Genomic DNA, 18,115 nt, shown 5'->3' with positions numbered 1-18,115 from the left:
AATCTAATCCAATGGACAACTGGTTGAAGTTACATCTCTAAATTACTCACCAGAAACATTCCTGGATAATAAGTACCTTAAATAGAAATACAGCGAGTGCAAGATGATTTCATATGAATTTCAACTCCAAATCTCTTATAATATTTACTTTTGTTATCATTAATGTGATACCATAATTTGTTTGTTTGGTTTGCTATATTTTACGAACTTATTCTGAGAACATTAGTAATGCTTGAGAGAAAGGTTTGTTATGAAATTTACAACAATATTCATTAAATAATACTGTGGAAATCATCAGTATTACATGTACATTTAAAAATATTTAAGTTTCAGGTACATGTATCAACATTAAAAGACTTTATAGTCAAGTCACCTCAACTGGTACTGTGAATACACAGATTGTATTGCACTTTCAGTGAAACAGATCTGGCACTATAAATTCACAAACTTTATTAAAATATATTGTCATTATATAAGTATTCATTAGTCAATATCTCATGGACCATTGTTTTGTTTTTATTGTTTATTGTATGGTCTTAGAATATATACTTATATGTAAATGTTTGTTTCACTACTTCATAAAAAGTTGTGGTATAATGAAATAATATACTGATTTGAGATGAAACAAGAAAACTCTGCTTCAGGTAGACATTGACTGATGGCCCAACCAAATATACACACGTCCCAAGCATTCATTATATTTTATTATCATACATCATTTTAAGACACATATGCCTGCATATGTGTGCAAATGTGCAGATTCCTACATATGTGCTTGTATTAATAAAGTGAGAACTATCACAAGAAGTTAAAACTACCTTGGTAATCTTGAAATCTGCATTTCATATGATAAATGTACACTATGAATATGATGTTGCATAAAATGAATGAACCAAGTTACAAAATCCATACAGATAAACTCTGTGAAAAGTTAAAATAGATATATTTTTGTGTTTTGAGCTGGTGTGTACACACACATGAAAAAGATGCCAAGTAATATTCATTTTTAAATGCATTAGATTAAGAATATATACAGTTTGCATTCTTAAAAGTTCTAAATTGAGATTAAATTTGTATTAAAAATGTAATGTTTGATATAGATGTTACTATGTATAAGTTTATTAGACATATTTCATTATTTGCATCTTTAAACCTTGAGAATAGTGAAACTCAACTTGCAGAAATTTTGCTAACACAGAAGTTAGAGCAAAGGAAAGAGCTGTTAAAATAGAAGGTTTTAATCTGTGAATATTTGAAACTGTACATTAAGAATCTTTGTTTTTATAAACTGTTAAACTGATTTTCATTACAAATTAATTGTAGTAGTTATGTTTTTCTTTCTATAATTATCACAGCCAACTTATATTAATGTATGATTAACTGATTGGGACTATTTCTTATTAACTTTGTGAAACAATTTTATTTTCCTAATCAGAATTTCAAAATTTTTAGGCTATAAACAGTTTATATTTTTACTCAGAGGGTATACAGAGCTGTTGATTCTGTGGAATTTAATGAACATTAGGTGTGCAAGGTTTATTCCTTTGTCTTCTTGTAGATGTAAGAACCTGTTCAGCAACAGAAATGAAATGTGACAACCAAAAGTGTGTTCCAATCAAATGGCAATGTGACAAAGAAAATGACTGTGGAGACATGTCTGATGAAAATCAATATCTTTGTAGTAAGTCTTTCTTGTTTACTTACATTAATTTAACAATAAAATTCTTCACTGTAAGTTAAACATTTCATGCCTCTTGTTATGTCTTGAGCTTAAAAAATCTGAAACATAGTAATGGTAAGTAGTTAAAAACAGTAGATTTTAAATTAGAAAACTGAAAATCTGTCATTAACAATTTTTGATGCCACACTTGGGTACATTAAAACAAACAACTTGAAAAGAGAGCATGTCTGGTGAAACTTAAATTTCCCATAAGTGATATTTCTTTAATTCAATACAACTGAAATGTTCAGCCTTGATCTTCCAGCAAGGCATTTATGCAAATCTAAATAGTTATCTCTTAGTGTTTATAATCATTTTCTCTCTGTTTAAAGACAATTGTGTTCTAATCTAATTGCAGAATTTAAGTGGTTTTAAAGTATCTCACATTGTATGAATTGAAATTATTGCATTTTAGTAAAATTAAGTTCAGAAACACTAGCACAGGTAGCCCTCATGTAGCTTTGCATGAAATTCAAAACAAACCAACAATCAGGAACACTACTGATTTTTCTGCAATAAGCCTTAAAAAAATCTCTCATCCCTGCACATATACCTGTATTGAATCAACCTGTGGTGCAATGATCATAATACCGTAGTTTTCCACAAATAGGAAGATTGCACAACTGCCAAATGCTGTAATTAATACCTATAAGCACTAGAACATGATTAGAGGCTCAGTCTTTCCTTAGTACTGTCTGTGTTCAAATTATTTTTTCCTGTGTTCTTTTAGTTTCTAGTCACCTTTTTCTGCTGCCTTTCTTTATCCAGTGCTACATTTTGTGTTTCCTCATTACATTTTTGTTTACTCTAACCACCACATTTCAATTTTATACTAATTTCAACAACGTATACCAAACCCAACTAGAAAAAAAACAACGCATGTTGAGGTCGAAATGATTTTTTTCAGTCATTTTATCCAACTCATTCAGTGGCAACTGGAGAAAACTTATCTATTCATGGAACTGATGTTCAATTTTTATTCTCTTAGGTCACTTAATACTGCAGTTGCTTGCATATAACAGGTCTCAAATTTCACTACATGGTGAGGTACTATCAGAGTCATGGATAACTTAGAATATCCTAACCCTATGGAACTGTGTCTTTGTGAGCTGTGTTGAACAGTGATGTAGCAACAAGTTTATTAATGATGTTCTTTCAATTGTGCATAATATAGTTGGTTCCATTCTGCCTACTTTTTCTTCAGTTCAAGTCTCTCATAGTTCTGTTTCATTACTTACTCTAGTGCTTGCCTTGTCTAAGTATGATTTTGGCCATCTCTGCTACTTCCAGCCTTTGATTTTAGCTTTCCTTTTCCTGATGAGGAACTGTTTATTATGCTCATAAATCAGGTGCATGTAATTCTATATGCTCTCTATATTCATTTATGACTAGTTGTTTTTAACTTCGTGATTCTTATTTTGTCCCAACTCCATTTTCTTCACTTTTCTTGTCCTACTTGCCTTTGTTTCTCCTTTGCTATGGTCTCAAGTTATGGCCAATTTATATTTCTTGATATCCAATCTCTTGCATCTTTTCTGTCTGCTTGGGATGCTCTTTTTCTCCTTTTATGTCTTTTTATTTTCAGATATCTGTTCCTTATTTTCATCTCTGCCCATTGCTTTATCTCTACAGCTCTTTGTTATGAGCTTGTTGGTTTTGATAGAGACATCTATTATTTTTTAGTTGCCACTTTGTCATCTGTATCTTCTTCTATATTTTTATTTTGAACTGGTTTCCTTGTCTTCTGGAAGTCCTCTGTCTCCTCTCTCTTTTGTGTGTCTGCATCCCTTCTTCTTATACTTGTTATCTTTGTCTTGTCCCTTTTCTCACAGACCAAGTTTTTGGGGTTGTTCCAGAATCCTTGGAATCAAAAATAAGGCTGTTCTCTGTTAATATTCCATTATGTCCTTGATTTCCTGACCTACTACTCCATATATGCTTCTGTCTGCTATTCATTCCTTGGTGATAGGGCTGTCTGTCTGTCCTAGTCTTGACAGCTTTTGGTCATTGCTACCTCCATTTTTCTCCCATTCAGTATATTTTCCACCATAGTTTTCTTTGTTTCTCATGTAGCGTGGGCTCAACCCTCTTTCTTGCATCTTCATGCTATGGTGATCTTGGTATACAAAGCATTTTCTATCATGTTCTTTCTGTGTAAGATTTCCTGTTGTTTTTGGGAACTCTTGTTTTTCTATTAGTTCTTATCATTCTTGGTTTTGTGTATACCTATACTTTTCATTGAGCTCTAGAGGTTTAGTGGAATATATCCTGCCACCCACTTTTTTGTCTTCATGTCTCTACCTTTCTCTTCATGTCTCTCTTTATCATTGTTGCTTGATTGTTTCAACACCAACATGGGGTATTTTGCTCCCAAACACACATCCACTTTTTTTATAATTCTTTGAGCTCTTTGAGTTTCTAACTTCATGTTTCTTGTTTTATTTATTTGTTAAGACATATCTTCTTTTTCTCCTTCCTTGTGGTAATCATCATTTGGTGGAGATTTTAAAGCTGGTGTGTGATTTACATCTAACACATTCATCTCCCATTATTTGCATTACTGAGCAAATTTTATGTGCCTCTGATTTTTCCTGTTGAGTTTTCAGTGATCTCCACGTTATTCATGCATTTTATGTGTGTGTGTGCACTCATTTTAGCACATTATAAAAAGATCGCAAAAAAACTCAAAACAAAGGAAAAGGCAGTAACATGAAGTACTAACCATTACATTACTTATATTTGGTGTCAATGGATCCAACGAAGTCACTGTTGTTGCTTCATAGAAAATAATTACCTAAAATAAGCATTGAGCAGAAGAGAATAAAAAGCATTAATCCCACCTGCCCCTGCTAAGTGGTCATTATTAAGACAGAGTTTTCTGCAACACTGATTTGGCAGTGTATCTATACAACTGTCATGGCCACTTCTAAAAAAACAGAAAACAGCAACAAAAAACAGACATCTGTCCTTATATCTGGCTTATGCTTACTGTCTTTAATTATATTAACCCATTGCATTCTATATTAGTAGGTACTCAACAGTGTTAACTGCTATGTTAAACAAATTCTTTTATCACAATGTAAAGTATATAACTGTTATACTTCTTGAAAGCAATCGTTACAAGCACTGAACTTACTTAGCTTAATTCAGTTGTTGCAACTCATCTGGAATTCATATAATTTATCTTCCAGTAACTATTGTTTTTCATGCAATTTTCTCAGAAGAGTTAGCAAGTATATCTGAAAAAACCTGCTTGTATTTCAATAACGTAACATGTTCAAAATATACAAATTTGGGTTTTTATACTTGGCATATGAACAGGAATTACCTATAAACTTGTGAAGCATGGCTTTAAAAGTAAAATCTGTAAAGCAGGTGCAAGCCTATGTTGTCTTAACCAGTACTTTGCAAAGTTGAATGCCTAGTGATCAGCACTTACTAAGTATGAAATTAGTGTTGTAATTACCGTAATAATAAGTGATAGGCCAGAAAAGCACTCCAGGAATATTCATGATTACATTTGAGTATGTTATTATAAACAGTTACTACTTAGATTTTAGTGTCCATGATATTTTTACAGTGTGAGAAAATTTAAATTAAGAATTTATTTGGTTTATTTGTACTTAAGCACAAAATGACACAATGGGCAATCTGTGCTCTGCTCATCATGGGTATTGACACCCAGTTTCTAGTTTTGTAAGTCTGCAGATATACTGCTGTGCCACTGAGTAACATAAACTAATAAGATGTTATGCATTTTCTTGTGTTCACCTGCTAGCCAATGTTTTATTTAGTTTTTATTTTAATATAAATATATTAACTCCATTATTTTAAACTGAAATATTATTAAACTTGGTGATTCATAAGTAGCAGGCTTGCATTCAGCAAAGAAATTTTGTTCCTGCACATACTGAATGATCTCCTCTCATTTCTTGTTTTAATAGATATTTCATTCACATATCTAGGATCAAAAATCTATCATGAAAGTTAACTTCAGTAAAATCCAATGTTAATGCTTTTGCACTTGCAGGAATTCTTGGAAACATGCAGTTTTCTGTTGAAGCTTTTATAATGTAATGTACAATGTTACAGTTGTAACAGCTATTTAGTTAAATCTACACATATTTTAAGTCTACTGTTGCCAGCTAAATGATTGTTTTCAAAGTATTTTCTGTCACTGATGGTATGTGGCATGTGATTGGCATACATACTGTATTTTGTTTCTTCTAGCAACTAGTCTAAGAGATATTTTTATTTATCTGTTAATTTGCAGAACTCTTTTTAGTTGATTGTATTTTCATTCATTATATGTTGATGTAGTTTTGTTATAATCATTGATGTTCTGTAAGATTATAGATGGTGTTTTTTGATAGCAGTATCTATAAACTTGAGTTTCTTTAAATATCATTTTCTACCTCATTTTATAAATTTTTTTCATCATTGAAGGTTAAGTTTAACCTTCCTTTCACAATGCAGTGTTGCTTGCCCATATAAATTATGTAAGTTATGATTTGTGTAAGCACTTACAAGATACACTACATGGCCAAAAGTATGTGGACACCCCTTCTAATTAGTAGGTTTAGCTATTTCATTCACACCAATTGCTAACAGGTGCATAAAATCAAGCATACAGCCATGCAATCTCCATAGACAAACATTGGCAGTAGAATGGGTCACACTGAAGTGCTCAGCAACTTTCAACATGGCACAGTCATAGGATGTCACCTTTCCAACAAGTCAGTTTGTCAAATTTCTGCCCCAGACAACTTAAAGTGGTGTTATGGTGAAGTGGAAATGTCTAGGAGCAACAACAGTTCAGCCACAAAGCGATAGACTGCAAAAGCTCAGAGAATGAGACTGCCGAGTCCTGAAACATGTAATGGGTAAAAATCATCTGTTCACAATTGCAACATTAACTACCGACTTCCAAACTGCCTGTGGAAGCAACATCAGCACAAGAACTGTTTGTTGGGAGCTTCATGAAATGGGTTTCCCTGGCCGAGCAGCCATACACAAGCCAAAGATTACTGTGCAATTGTCAGCTACAGTTGTGTAAAGCACATTGCCATTGGACTATGGAGTAGTGGAAATGCGTTTTCTGGGGTGATGAATCATGCTTCACTATCTGGCAGTCTGATAGATGAATCTGGGTTTGGTTCATGCCAGGAGAACGATACTTGCCTGAATGCATAGTGCCAACTGTAAAGTTTTGTGGAGGAGGAATAATGGTCTGGGGGCTGTTTTTTATGGTTTGGGCTAGATTATTTAGTTCCAGTGAAGGAAAATCTTTATGTTACAGCATGTGATGACATTCTAGAGAATTTTATGTTTTGAACTTTGTGCCAACAGTTTGGGGAAGACCCTTTTGTTGTTTCAGCATGACAATGCCCCCATGCACAAAGTGAGGTCCATAAAGACATGGTTTGCTTAGGTTGGTGTGGAAGAGCTTGACTGGCTTGCACAGAGCTCTGACCTCAACCCCATCAAACACCTTTGGGATGAATTGGAATGGTGACTGTAAGCCATGCCTTCTTGCCCAACATCAGTGCCTAACCTCCTTAATGCTTTTGTGGCTGAATAGGAGCAAATCCCCACAGCCATGTTCCAGAATCTAGTGAAAAGCCTCCCCAGAAGAATGGAGGCAATTATAGCAGCAAAGGGGGGACCAACTCCATATTAATTTCCATGGTTTTGGAATGAGATGTTCAACAAGCACGTAGGGGTGTGGTGGTCGGGTGTTCACATACTTTTGGCCATGTAGTGTAGTAATGTGCAAAATAAAGTTTTTCCAAAGATTATCTTTTGATAATATAAAAGTGACAAATGTTGCAGATAACATGAACATACTTCGAAAGAATAATGCAGAAAATGTTTTTCCAGAATACAACAAATTATTTTTTAAGTTTAAATATTAAGCATAGTGTAGCAAAGTAATGATTCTCAATATATCTTTCTGATCTATTAATATTACACACATTTTCCACCAGAAATAGAAGAAATTTTAAAAAGTTAGTATGCTAACCATGACTTTTATTTAAATATTCAACTCATTTGAGCAGAGTTTATTGGTATTATAGGCAATAAAACATGTGGACCTGATCAATTCTCATGTGAAATGCCTGAGGAAGTTTGTATACCTGAAAAGTGGAGATGTGATGGCCATATGGACTGCCCAGATGGTTCTGATGAAAAAGAAGATTGTTGTAAGCTGCTGACTAATTTTGCATTTACTTATTTTTAGACTGGAAAAGTATTTACCAATATGCTTATACAACTGACATACTGATACACTGTAGTAAGCAGTTTGAAAAGTCATACTAAGATAAAAGAACTTGTGTCATTATATAATTATTATGTTCCAAATTTTAGTTTTAAAGTCAATTTTAAACTGCAGTAAAATACTCTGAGAATTTCTATAGCAGAGGAATAATGCTAATTTAGAAATGTTTACTCACCTCTTTACACAACAAAAAACTATTGTTTCATGCCATTTATGCCAAGGTTTTTGCTTGCATCACAAACCTTGAATGAATTTCAAACCAAAATAAGTATAACTGTGCGCTACACTAGTCTTAGATGCAATTAACATTCCGCTACAGTCCCTTCACTCACAAGATTATATATTGTTGGTTAATGCTGCCCTCTATATGCGAATTCTTTTATGCATCCCATAAGCCTTCTGTCCTGCCAATTGAAATTGAATTATTACAACATGTCTCTCATGGAAATCACCATATGTCGCTTTTCCCAAATAGCAGAGTAACATACTCATGTGATGTAGTGATTTTCCCTAAATGCCTCTAGTGAACTATTACGTCTGTTTTGTTAGCACTTGTTCTTGGATGTGTTACTCCATATGTTTCAGGTTTCATGTTCATCTTTAGTATACACATAAAGTTGTTTTCATTTATATTATTCCAAGTTTTTCAAACTGTTTCTTCTCTTTAATCCTTAAACAGCAGGAATGTTGTAGATAGGAGCATCAATTGTTGACAGAACTGTTTAAAGGTTACTTTAAATCTAGTTTATTGTAGTTGCATTGTTATTTATACTTTCAATTTTTGATTGAATGTTCTTCATTATGAATTCCAAAGCTCATGCTACCACTTAAGGAGTCACACCAACAACTAGCTTTATTTTACAGGCCTTAGATGTAGAAGATTTATCAGAGTTTAGTTGCCAGTAGGCTCAGTGTTACATGTATCTCAGAATTGCTGGTGAGGATATTAACACTTTTATTTATAAGCAGAGAACAACGTTTAGGCCTTCCTAGGTCATCTTCAGGTTAACAAAAAGACACACATTTTAAGGATGAGTGTATAAATGGGTACGGGATTGTAGGAGACGTTGCAGTTGGACGTTAGGTTATTAATTAGTATAGGTATAAAGTTATTCCTTTATATTGTCCCTCAGTGTGGATTCCTGTACGTGGTGAGGGGACCTCCCAGGGAAGGTTCTGTTCTTTCAGATGACCTCTTCTGGGATCTAAACATTCACCCATATGTTTGCCGTGCATGGTGATTCGTGAAGAGGAGGAGAGGATTCTGGTGGTTGAGGGGTTAAACACACCACTTTGGCCTTGAATTCCTATAGATGGGGTGGCTTCCCTAGGGTCATTCGGCTGGTTCACTTGGGCTAGGGTCAACCAAGTACCAGTGTTTGATGTTCTTAACAAGTGTTGTGGACATTGTGTCTGATGCTAGTGTTTGGTTATAGTGCTTATGAAACCCTGGCATTGCTGCAGTGTCCTTGTTTGGCTTTGTAGTGCATCCCCTCATAAAGCTCTATGGTGGGTAGGGTCAGTGGATACTGAAATTTAGCTTCTTTATAGATACTCCTCTTTCTAAGAAGATAAATTAGAATGAAAAAAATTGAAGAAACAAATCATTGGAAAATGACCATTTGTGTACGACTCTGTTGTACATTCAATATTACAGCCAGATTCCATACCTTGATTTCTTAGTATCCATTCTGCAACTGAGAAATGCTTGGGGCAAATGTCTTCAGTCTTCATTCATGTAAAATATAATGTTGCACATCTATATGGTCATATTTTACATTTTCCTAACTTAGGTTAGATACAAAAATATTGTCTGGCTAAAGTTACACCATTCTGACTTATGTATAAATACATACATACATATATATTGAGCTGCTTCATGATGGAATAATCCATTGCTTCATTGCATATCATGGATAATAACTTTTCCATATTGAGAGACTTTTCCAATTTTTTGTATTTCAATCTTATCATTTGCATATGGGAATTTTCCATACTTTTTATTCATTCTGTATATTGCACCTATGTCCAGTCCTATTTCTTTTTATCATGGTATTACCAAATAAGTATAGTTAGTGTAAGGCCAGCAAGGTTTGGCAATGATATGACAGGTCCTAAACAGAATACTCAGTTTGTCAAGGATCATGATAGTTGTACTTGTCATTATTCTTTCAACTGGAATAGTTCCCAATTAAACTTGGTTGACTTGAACAGCATTGTAATAGCATTCGTTTTACCATGCATTTTTAACCCTCTAACCTGTGAGAAAGGCATCTATTGACAAAAAGTTAATCTGACTAAAAATATTTCTCTTGTGTAGAAAAGAACATTAGTTTACTCTGGGAATGATATCAGAGACATATTTTGAAGTTGGGGTTAGAAAGCCTTTATGCATGAAAGTAATGACATTTCCTGCGTGATATTGCAGTTTGCTCTTTAGTCCTTTTTCTCTTTTACTCTGGTTCTTTAGTATTTTCCATGGAATGCCATATGATGATCAATTTTACTAAATTAATGTACAATTTTTTAATGTAACACTTTATATTTTCCCTAACACTAACTGTATAGACTCTTTCAGTTTGACCTGTCTTGTGACTAAAAGTAACAATATATTGTAACAGACATCACACTTTGTTAACCTTTCAACCAAAGCTTAAACAATTAAAATCTCTCAGTTATTTAGACCATTGCTTTACTATTTTATAGCCTAACAAGAAATGTAATTAGTACAACTATGAAAGCTTTGCATCAAATTATAAGCTGGTGCAATGAAGTTACAACACACTTAAATTTGAAACAGATGCTTCTACTCAAGTGTGTTGTTGGATATTCTTTTTATTTAATTTTTCTTATCTAAGGTGATAAACTTATTTTTTACATTTAATTTAGATTTATAAAACGTATACATAAAAGCAAGAAATTTAGTATTTACTTGAGACTTGTACTTTTTGTCATGAGTGTTGACAAAACTTAACCTTACTTTTCAGAGGAATTTTTGTTAGTATATTGTTTAATGTTTATGTATTTCAGTTATGCAGTTTAGAAGAGAAAATAATAATACACACAAAATAGACAATGTCCTAAAACTATTTTAATTTTATTGTTTTTTTTACTAAGCTATAATTTATTTACAATAATTTCTTTCACTGATTGATGTGATCTTGTGGATAGTTAGAAGGAAATTGATGCAAAAGTAGCTCATGTGATGTTTAGAATACATTTAGCCTTTTAATGGATTTAGAAATTTTAAAATCTCCTCTTTTCATTGGTTATAAATAATCCAGGAGTAAGAATCAAAGAGAATTATTTACATTTGATGAGTTAAGTGGTACAAGTTTCTGGTTTATATCTTTATAAAGTAATAAGATTGGTGGTTATAAGTATTGCATAGTATTTTATCAAAGTGTAAACTACAAATTTGTATGAAAATTTAAACTAAAAGATAATTTTCACCATCATTGTGGCTCAGTCACTCACATACATTCATAGGCACCTCTCTTACCCTTACCAGTACCCCTTTATTCAAATGGGTTGTGCCTCTGGATATCTGTTCCCTTTCCAGGGGCTATTCATCACACGAGCAGTTTATCCATATCACCATATCGCAAGCTGCTCATCAATTTAATTCTTCATTTTCTGTCTCATTTATCTGGTCATCATGTTAAGATTCATTCAAAAAACTCTTTTCTTTAATCAGTTGACAAGGTACCCTCTTTTAGGACTCCTGTTTTATAAATCTAGGCTTTCTAATTTAGACACTTGACCACTAGTATTCAATTGTTAGCCTGTCATGTTGCAGAAGGTTTGAACTTGGTGATGGATTGACTGACTCTCTTAGACTGAATCTTTTCCACTGAGTTGTCTTTCAATCATCTAGTTTTTAAGTGGATATGTTCCCACTCTGGCAGCTTTTGCAGTTCTTTTTGATATTGAATTTCTACTTTATTGGTTAACAGCTCTGGAATCTGCAGCTCTGGCTGTTGGTTTTCTGAGTTAGGGATAGACTAGTTTGTTTCTGTATGTTTGTCAAAGTTTTTGAGTCTCTCCAATGACTGTTTTCCTTTTCTTTATGGTCTTTACATCTTTTGAGCCTTTCTCTTTGACCATCTGGTTCCTTTTCCAGACTTGAATATCTGTTTAGTTATGAGGGTTCTCATGTGCCCCACATTCAAATGTGGGTTACCTTTTCCTTATGCCTTGTTCCTCTTAACACAAGGTTATTTCTTCTTGTCACTAATGAAAAATGTTGCTCTAAAATTGTTTGTCATGGTCCTATTATACACTGTATCATAGGTATAGGTTACTTTTACAACCAGACTATTTCTTCTTCTTCAATACTTAGGCTACCTGGGATTGTGATCAGATTTTTTTTCTTCAGTTATCCCTTCCCTTTCTCTTCTGTAAAATCATAATTTCCTAATTGTCTTCTCTGTTTTGTTAGGACAGTTTGGTGTTATCCTTTTTATCCTGGTCCTTCACAATAATCAACATAATTTCTGCTTATCATAAGATTTCTCTCTCTCTCTCATATATTTATCTCCTTCCATTTTGGCTGAGGTTAACAAGCCATCTGACCTGTTCATTCTTCCATAGGAGATTATGCCTTTTGCCATTTTACCTTTTGTCAAATTCAACATCTCAATGCTTCCTTTGTCTTTAGCTGTTAACGTTCTCTAAATAAAATTTTGAAGGATGGGATGTTGACAGCCTCAGACACATTTGTGACTCATTAGTTACAACACAATACAGTTTCACCTGCCTCAGAGTTCATCTTCTTCCATTCACTACAATGTAGGTTTTCTAGAGGTGCTATGGAGGTGAGTTGTTGCTTGTTTCTTTTTCTTTTAAATCTACCACACCATCATTATTTCTACACGAATACATACTGGTGACAATGACAAAACTGGCTAGTTTTGCTTCCCAGGGAATACTTCTCTATAATAAAATCCACATTAAGTGGAAGGTAGTTGGAAGTGTTATGCCAACCTACCTATCCTCAGTCAGATCCTGTTGCTAAGATAAGGTTTTCCTGCTTTGAAGGCTGCAATTGAGACAAAGACAACAAATAAAATGACGTCACCAGGTGTGATTCTGCCCTTCAAAAATTGCAGAAGTCTGTTAATGTAAACATGTCTTATACATGATATGCAATAAAGCAATGGATTGTGCCATCATGGAGCAGCTTAATATGTATGTATACATATGTCAGGATAGTGGGACTCCAGTTAGGCAATATTTTTATATCTGGCATATGCTGTCCTTCTTTGTAGTAATCCATTGCACAATTTGTCAGTGTGGGGCCTTATACAGATGAGAGAAAATTCTTGTTTGGTTTACACATCTTGTGTTTTTGCCTGTGCAAATTCCGTTTTTCCCATTTTATTCTACCACAGTAATAAGGGAAAACCCTTGCTTTCCAAGTCCCAAGCTGCTCCTTTGGGGTTTTGTAAATCTACTAGTATGAGTACGGGGCACATACACTAAGAGATAAACTTTTCCCTGTCATTATTCCAGCTAGGCAGGTCTTATGTTCTATTTTGGATGCATGTCTGGAATGATTAATTCCTGTACCTATTTATTGTGGTAAATATTCCATATACATACTTCTTGACTTACAATTCTAGCCACACTACAAATATGTGTTCTGCTGACCCCCTGAGATGAACAGGTTGGCTGAGTAACATTTACCTTTTAGTCACTCTTGCAACACTTTAGAACTACGTAGGATATTTTTTGACATTACCTTTTGCTGTAGCACTTCTCTTGTAACAGCATGTCTTCTTTCTACTCCATGTCTAGAGTACTTATTAATTTTAGTCGAGTGAGCATAGGGATTTGCAAGTCAAGAAAATAATGTAGACATTATTTTAAGCTTAGTTTGTTTCCCTGTTATTTTAGAGTCCCTAGTTGCAGGTTTGCAAATATAATATTTACATTTTAATTCAGTTTGTCACTGTATTTTCTGATGATCCAGAATTCCTGATTTCTCCAAGCCCGTTCCCTTGGCTGTGGTTTCGCTAGATAGTAGATAGGGACAGTGGGAATCTCGTTAATCCATTCATGCGCTTTACTAATTAGATGACGAGGCATTTGAAATACCCTTTTTTCAAGCTAACAATTTTTAGTTATCTTGTTTCTTAAGTTTGTTTTTTTTATATTTATATATAGAGAATACATTTAAGCTACTTTAGTTGAATGTTAAATGGTTTTCAACAGTTTACTACAGAATTGATTTTTACGTCAAATTATTATTTACTGAGTCAAGAGATTTTACATAAACACATGTATAAGGAAAAGAATGAAAATCATTAGAATGATTCACTACTCAGTAGAGTAGAGAAATCAACTATGATTTTCTATTGTTATAAAACTCATAATTCACTGAAATAGTCACAGAAAACAACGTTGAGGCAAAGAACAATAGAAAACTTGAGAAAGAATGAAGAATACAAGTTCAAGAAATAATGAATCTTCAGCATAGCAATTTCAAATTAATGTGCTATATTTTGCACAACTTCTTTTCCAATTAATTCTAATTAGTAAAACACGATATTTTTTCAGCTGTAGAAAGTGAAGGGCTTATGCTTCAAGCAAAAAAATGAAGATGCTTGAAGTAATTTTAAAACTGCCATATGACATATTCAGTATTGCATTCATTACTACTGTCCAGGCTTAAGTAAAATGTTCATAGTCAGTTTCTTTGTAGTGACTTGTAAAACTCTAATCAGTAATAATAAGGCTGGAGACACAATTTTACACATTGTTTACTGTAATAAAACAAAGCATTTCTCACTAGTGAAATGGTGTTTAAATGGCTTCAAATAGCTTGTTTTGGTAATGAAAAAGAACAGAAAATTTTAGAGGATGTAATTTTTTGACTTTCAAGAATAGACTTAAAAATAGCCTTGCAACTTTCACAAGAGTTTGTTTAGTAGCTTTGCATAGATTTTGATGCAGCTAAAATAGCCATTTATGTTGTAGGCTTCAGTGCTTGAATAAATTTGAAAAGAAACTTGGTCAATAAGAATAAAAAAAAAACTGATACATCTCTTCTTCTCTTTAAAGAATCAACACAAAAATAATCCTATGACATGTGTATGCTATTTTTAGTAGGTTTGATCAGATTTGAATAAAATGTTTATAGCCGTTTTTTTTGCTAGGCGTGCAAAATAAGAATAATATGAAGAACAAATGATTGAATTTTGAATAGCAATCTAATTCAATGTTTTTGCTATTAGCAATATTTTAGCAGCCTTAGCCATTGAGATGGAAGGTTTTGAGAGTTATTCCAAGAACAAGTTTGCTTTTTAAGGTGGTTTTTGCCCATGTATTCTCTAAGAAATTTTATGAAATTCCTGTTATGGTGCATGATAAATTATTTGATGTAATAAAATATTTAATACATTAATTAAAAAGTGAAAATAATATAGTTTTTAATAGATTTTAAGTATTTGTGAAAATTTTAAATGATTGTTTCCATTAATATTGAACTACTTACTTGGAAACACAAGTATGACATTGTAAAGATTCTTTGGTTTTATTTATGCTGGTTATATATAAATATTTTTAAGGAAAAAAATATTCTGTATCCTACCCATTTTAATGTTGCAGGAGGCTAATAATTTAGCACAATAGTTGTTATGCAGACAGATGTTAAGCTTTAACAGAAGTTCATTTCATATAATGGTATTCATATTATATGATAGTTTGAAAATAACAGTATTTATAGTTTAAAGTTGCACAAGTGAATGGAAGGGTTGTTATGGAATGTTTTTGTTTTATTCTCAAAATACATAAAGAAAATTTTGCTGTTGTGTGAAATAACTTGTTTTCAATTCTCAAAACCCATGTATGGAAACATCAAAAAACTTGTATGTAATGAGTACAGTAAGAGGTTGTGATGTGAACAGATGGGGTTACTGATGTATTATCAATATCAATTACAATTTTAAATGTACATTATTACATTTATTCAATTTTAGCTCTAGTTCAAAGATTGGTTCTGAGTTGGGTTTTTTTTTCAAGTATAAACTTTTAGTTTATAGGTCCGTTATCTTTTAACAGATTTGAGATCTAATTACACTACTATCCACTACTTCTCAAAGGGTTGTTAAGGAATGAATACCTATTCCCTTATGTATTCTGTGTTGGTGTGTTTGACTTCTTCAACCCTTTTCTATTAATCTTGGTAGGGATGTGCTTTTAACTGATGTGCACCTACACAAAACATATCTACAGGACCTCCTTATGGTCACTTTTTTATGTAAGATAGTTTTGCAGATCTTCACAACTGTTTGGAGTCTAGGATGGAGGCCAACACTCCTCCCTTATATCCTAGATTTCTCGTCTGTTGCAGCCTTTATCTGCTTCTTTTTCCATTTCTCTCATTCTGCACCTTTTCCTGTTTTTTCTCACCTGGGTTTCAGCATCTAGCCATCATATTACTCCTCGCTGGATACCTCACTACTAATGGTATATGTGACTATCCCACAGGTTGTGAAAAGGTCTGAGTATGGTAGGCCAAGCTGTGCATCTATGAAAGGATTTGACCTTGGATCATTAATGTTTCAGGTATTATTAGAAGGTTTTTCCCTTGAATTTTTAAAACCTTTGAATCCTACATCTTGCTAGAATCTCTCCAAAGTGGTTCAGAGATTTCTTCTCAAGGATGCTATAGAACCTGTCAGTCACCCTTTTCCAGGATTCTATTCCAAATTGTTTGTCACTTCCAAGATGACCATGGAATGTATCTTGTTATAAATCTTTTGCAACTTAACCATCTTCTAGATCTTTCTGAACATTTGTTAGGCATTTACTCTTGGGCTTTGAATGATAAAAGTAGACATCATGGATGCATACATTTACATCCTGATTTTTCCAAACTCCAGACATTACTTTTATTTTGACACAAGGGTCAAGATTATTAATTCTGCATTTTGTCATCTGGTCTGACATCTGCATCCTACATATTCTGTGGGGTGGTCAGAGATGAAGACAGTTGAGATCATCCACATGGACTGTAAGGCAAACAACTACTGCCACCTGGTTTTGCACTAACATTGACTCACCAATTGTGGTCTGATTTGATACACACATTTGACACTTATGTGTGGTTGTGATTCTTTTCTTTCAAGAATATATCTTGTTCCACTTTCTTTCATTCTACATTTTCTTGTTGAACAATGTATTTTAATGAAAATGATGTAGTTTTAGTTAAACTTTAAGGTCAAACATTAAGACACCAAAATACACACACAATCTTATATAATTCTCTGTTTTGTTCTGTTTCTGAATAAATGCAGCTGTAAAATTATTTTCTTATTTTTTGTATCAAATTAGTATATTCTGTCCACATCAAAAATATAAAGTTTGAAAATTATAAGAGTGAAAGTTAACTTTATGACACAGTTTTTTTCCATATCAATTGTGACTGAAAGATGCTTAAGAGTTATACATACTGAATAAAATAATTTTGTTTTTTCTAATAATATTTCAAAATATTACTCAAGTCTTTGGAAGTATCTTTACATTTCAAAGTCAACCTTTTAAGTGATTTTGAACTGTACTTGGATTTTTTTGCTTCTTAATGTATTTTAAGATTTGTATGTATTTATCCAGACCAGATAAATTGTACATCACAAGAATTTACTTGCCACAATAAGAAGTGTATTGCTAAACAATGGGTCTGTGACCAAGATAATGACTGTGGAGATGGCAGTGACGAAATGAACTGTTGTAAGTCAAAGATTATTGAACCAGATACTCTGTAGATGGAAAAATATATACCAAAGTCTTTAAGTATGCAATAAAGGTTGTTAATTATAGTAAGCAAATGTGTTTTTAATGCAAATGAATATTGTTATAGTTACAAAAATATAATATATATATAGTAAGTATGTGTGTTTAAGTTGAAGTTTAAACTACTTAGGTTTATCATATTTAACCTATTTTCTTCAGTAGGTTTTACAAAATATTTTAATTTATAAATAACTGTAGAATGCTTTGCTGAACCTGACACTTTGTTTTATACCTTTGGTAGTGTGGTTTTATTACACTGAAATTATAAATTTAAACAGATATCCATCATGTATGAATACATCAATAATAAAATTCAC

General features: G+C 32.9%; 1 protein-coding gene across 1 annotated transcript in view; it reads left to right on the top strand.

Moving 5' to 3' along the window:
• The window catches only part of LOC143240308 (very low-density lipoprotein receptor-like), a 70,382-nt gene that overhangs the window by 10,212 nt on the left and 42,055 nt on the right, over positions 1-18,115 (top strand). Inside the window, exons 3-5 of the mRNA XM_076482538.1 lie at positions 1,559-1,681; positions 7,798-7,923; positions 17,619-17,735. Of these exons, the coding sequence (XP_076338653.1) occupies positions 1,559-1,681; positions 7,798-7,923; positions 17,619-17,735 (366 nt within the window). The remainder of the gene's footprint in view (positions 1-1,558; positions 1,682-7,797; positions 7,924-17,618; positions 17,736-18,115) is intronic.

This window comes from Tachypleus tridentatus, chromosome 2, assembly GCF_004210375.1.
Source record: "Tachypleus tridentatus isolate NWPU-2018 chromosome 2, ASM421037v1, whole genome shotgun sequence".
Taxonomy (NCBI): domain Eukaryota; kingdom Metazoa; phylum Arthropoda; class Merostomata; order Xiphosura; family Limulidae; genus Tachypleus; species Tachypleus tridentatus.
Note: the sequence above shows the minus strand (reverse complement) of the source record. Positions and strands in the feature narration are given on the sequence as shown.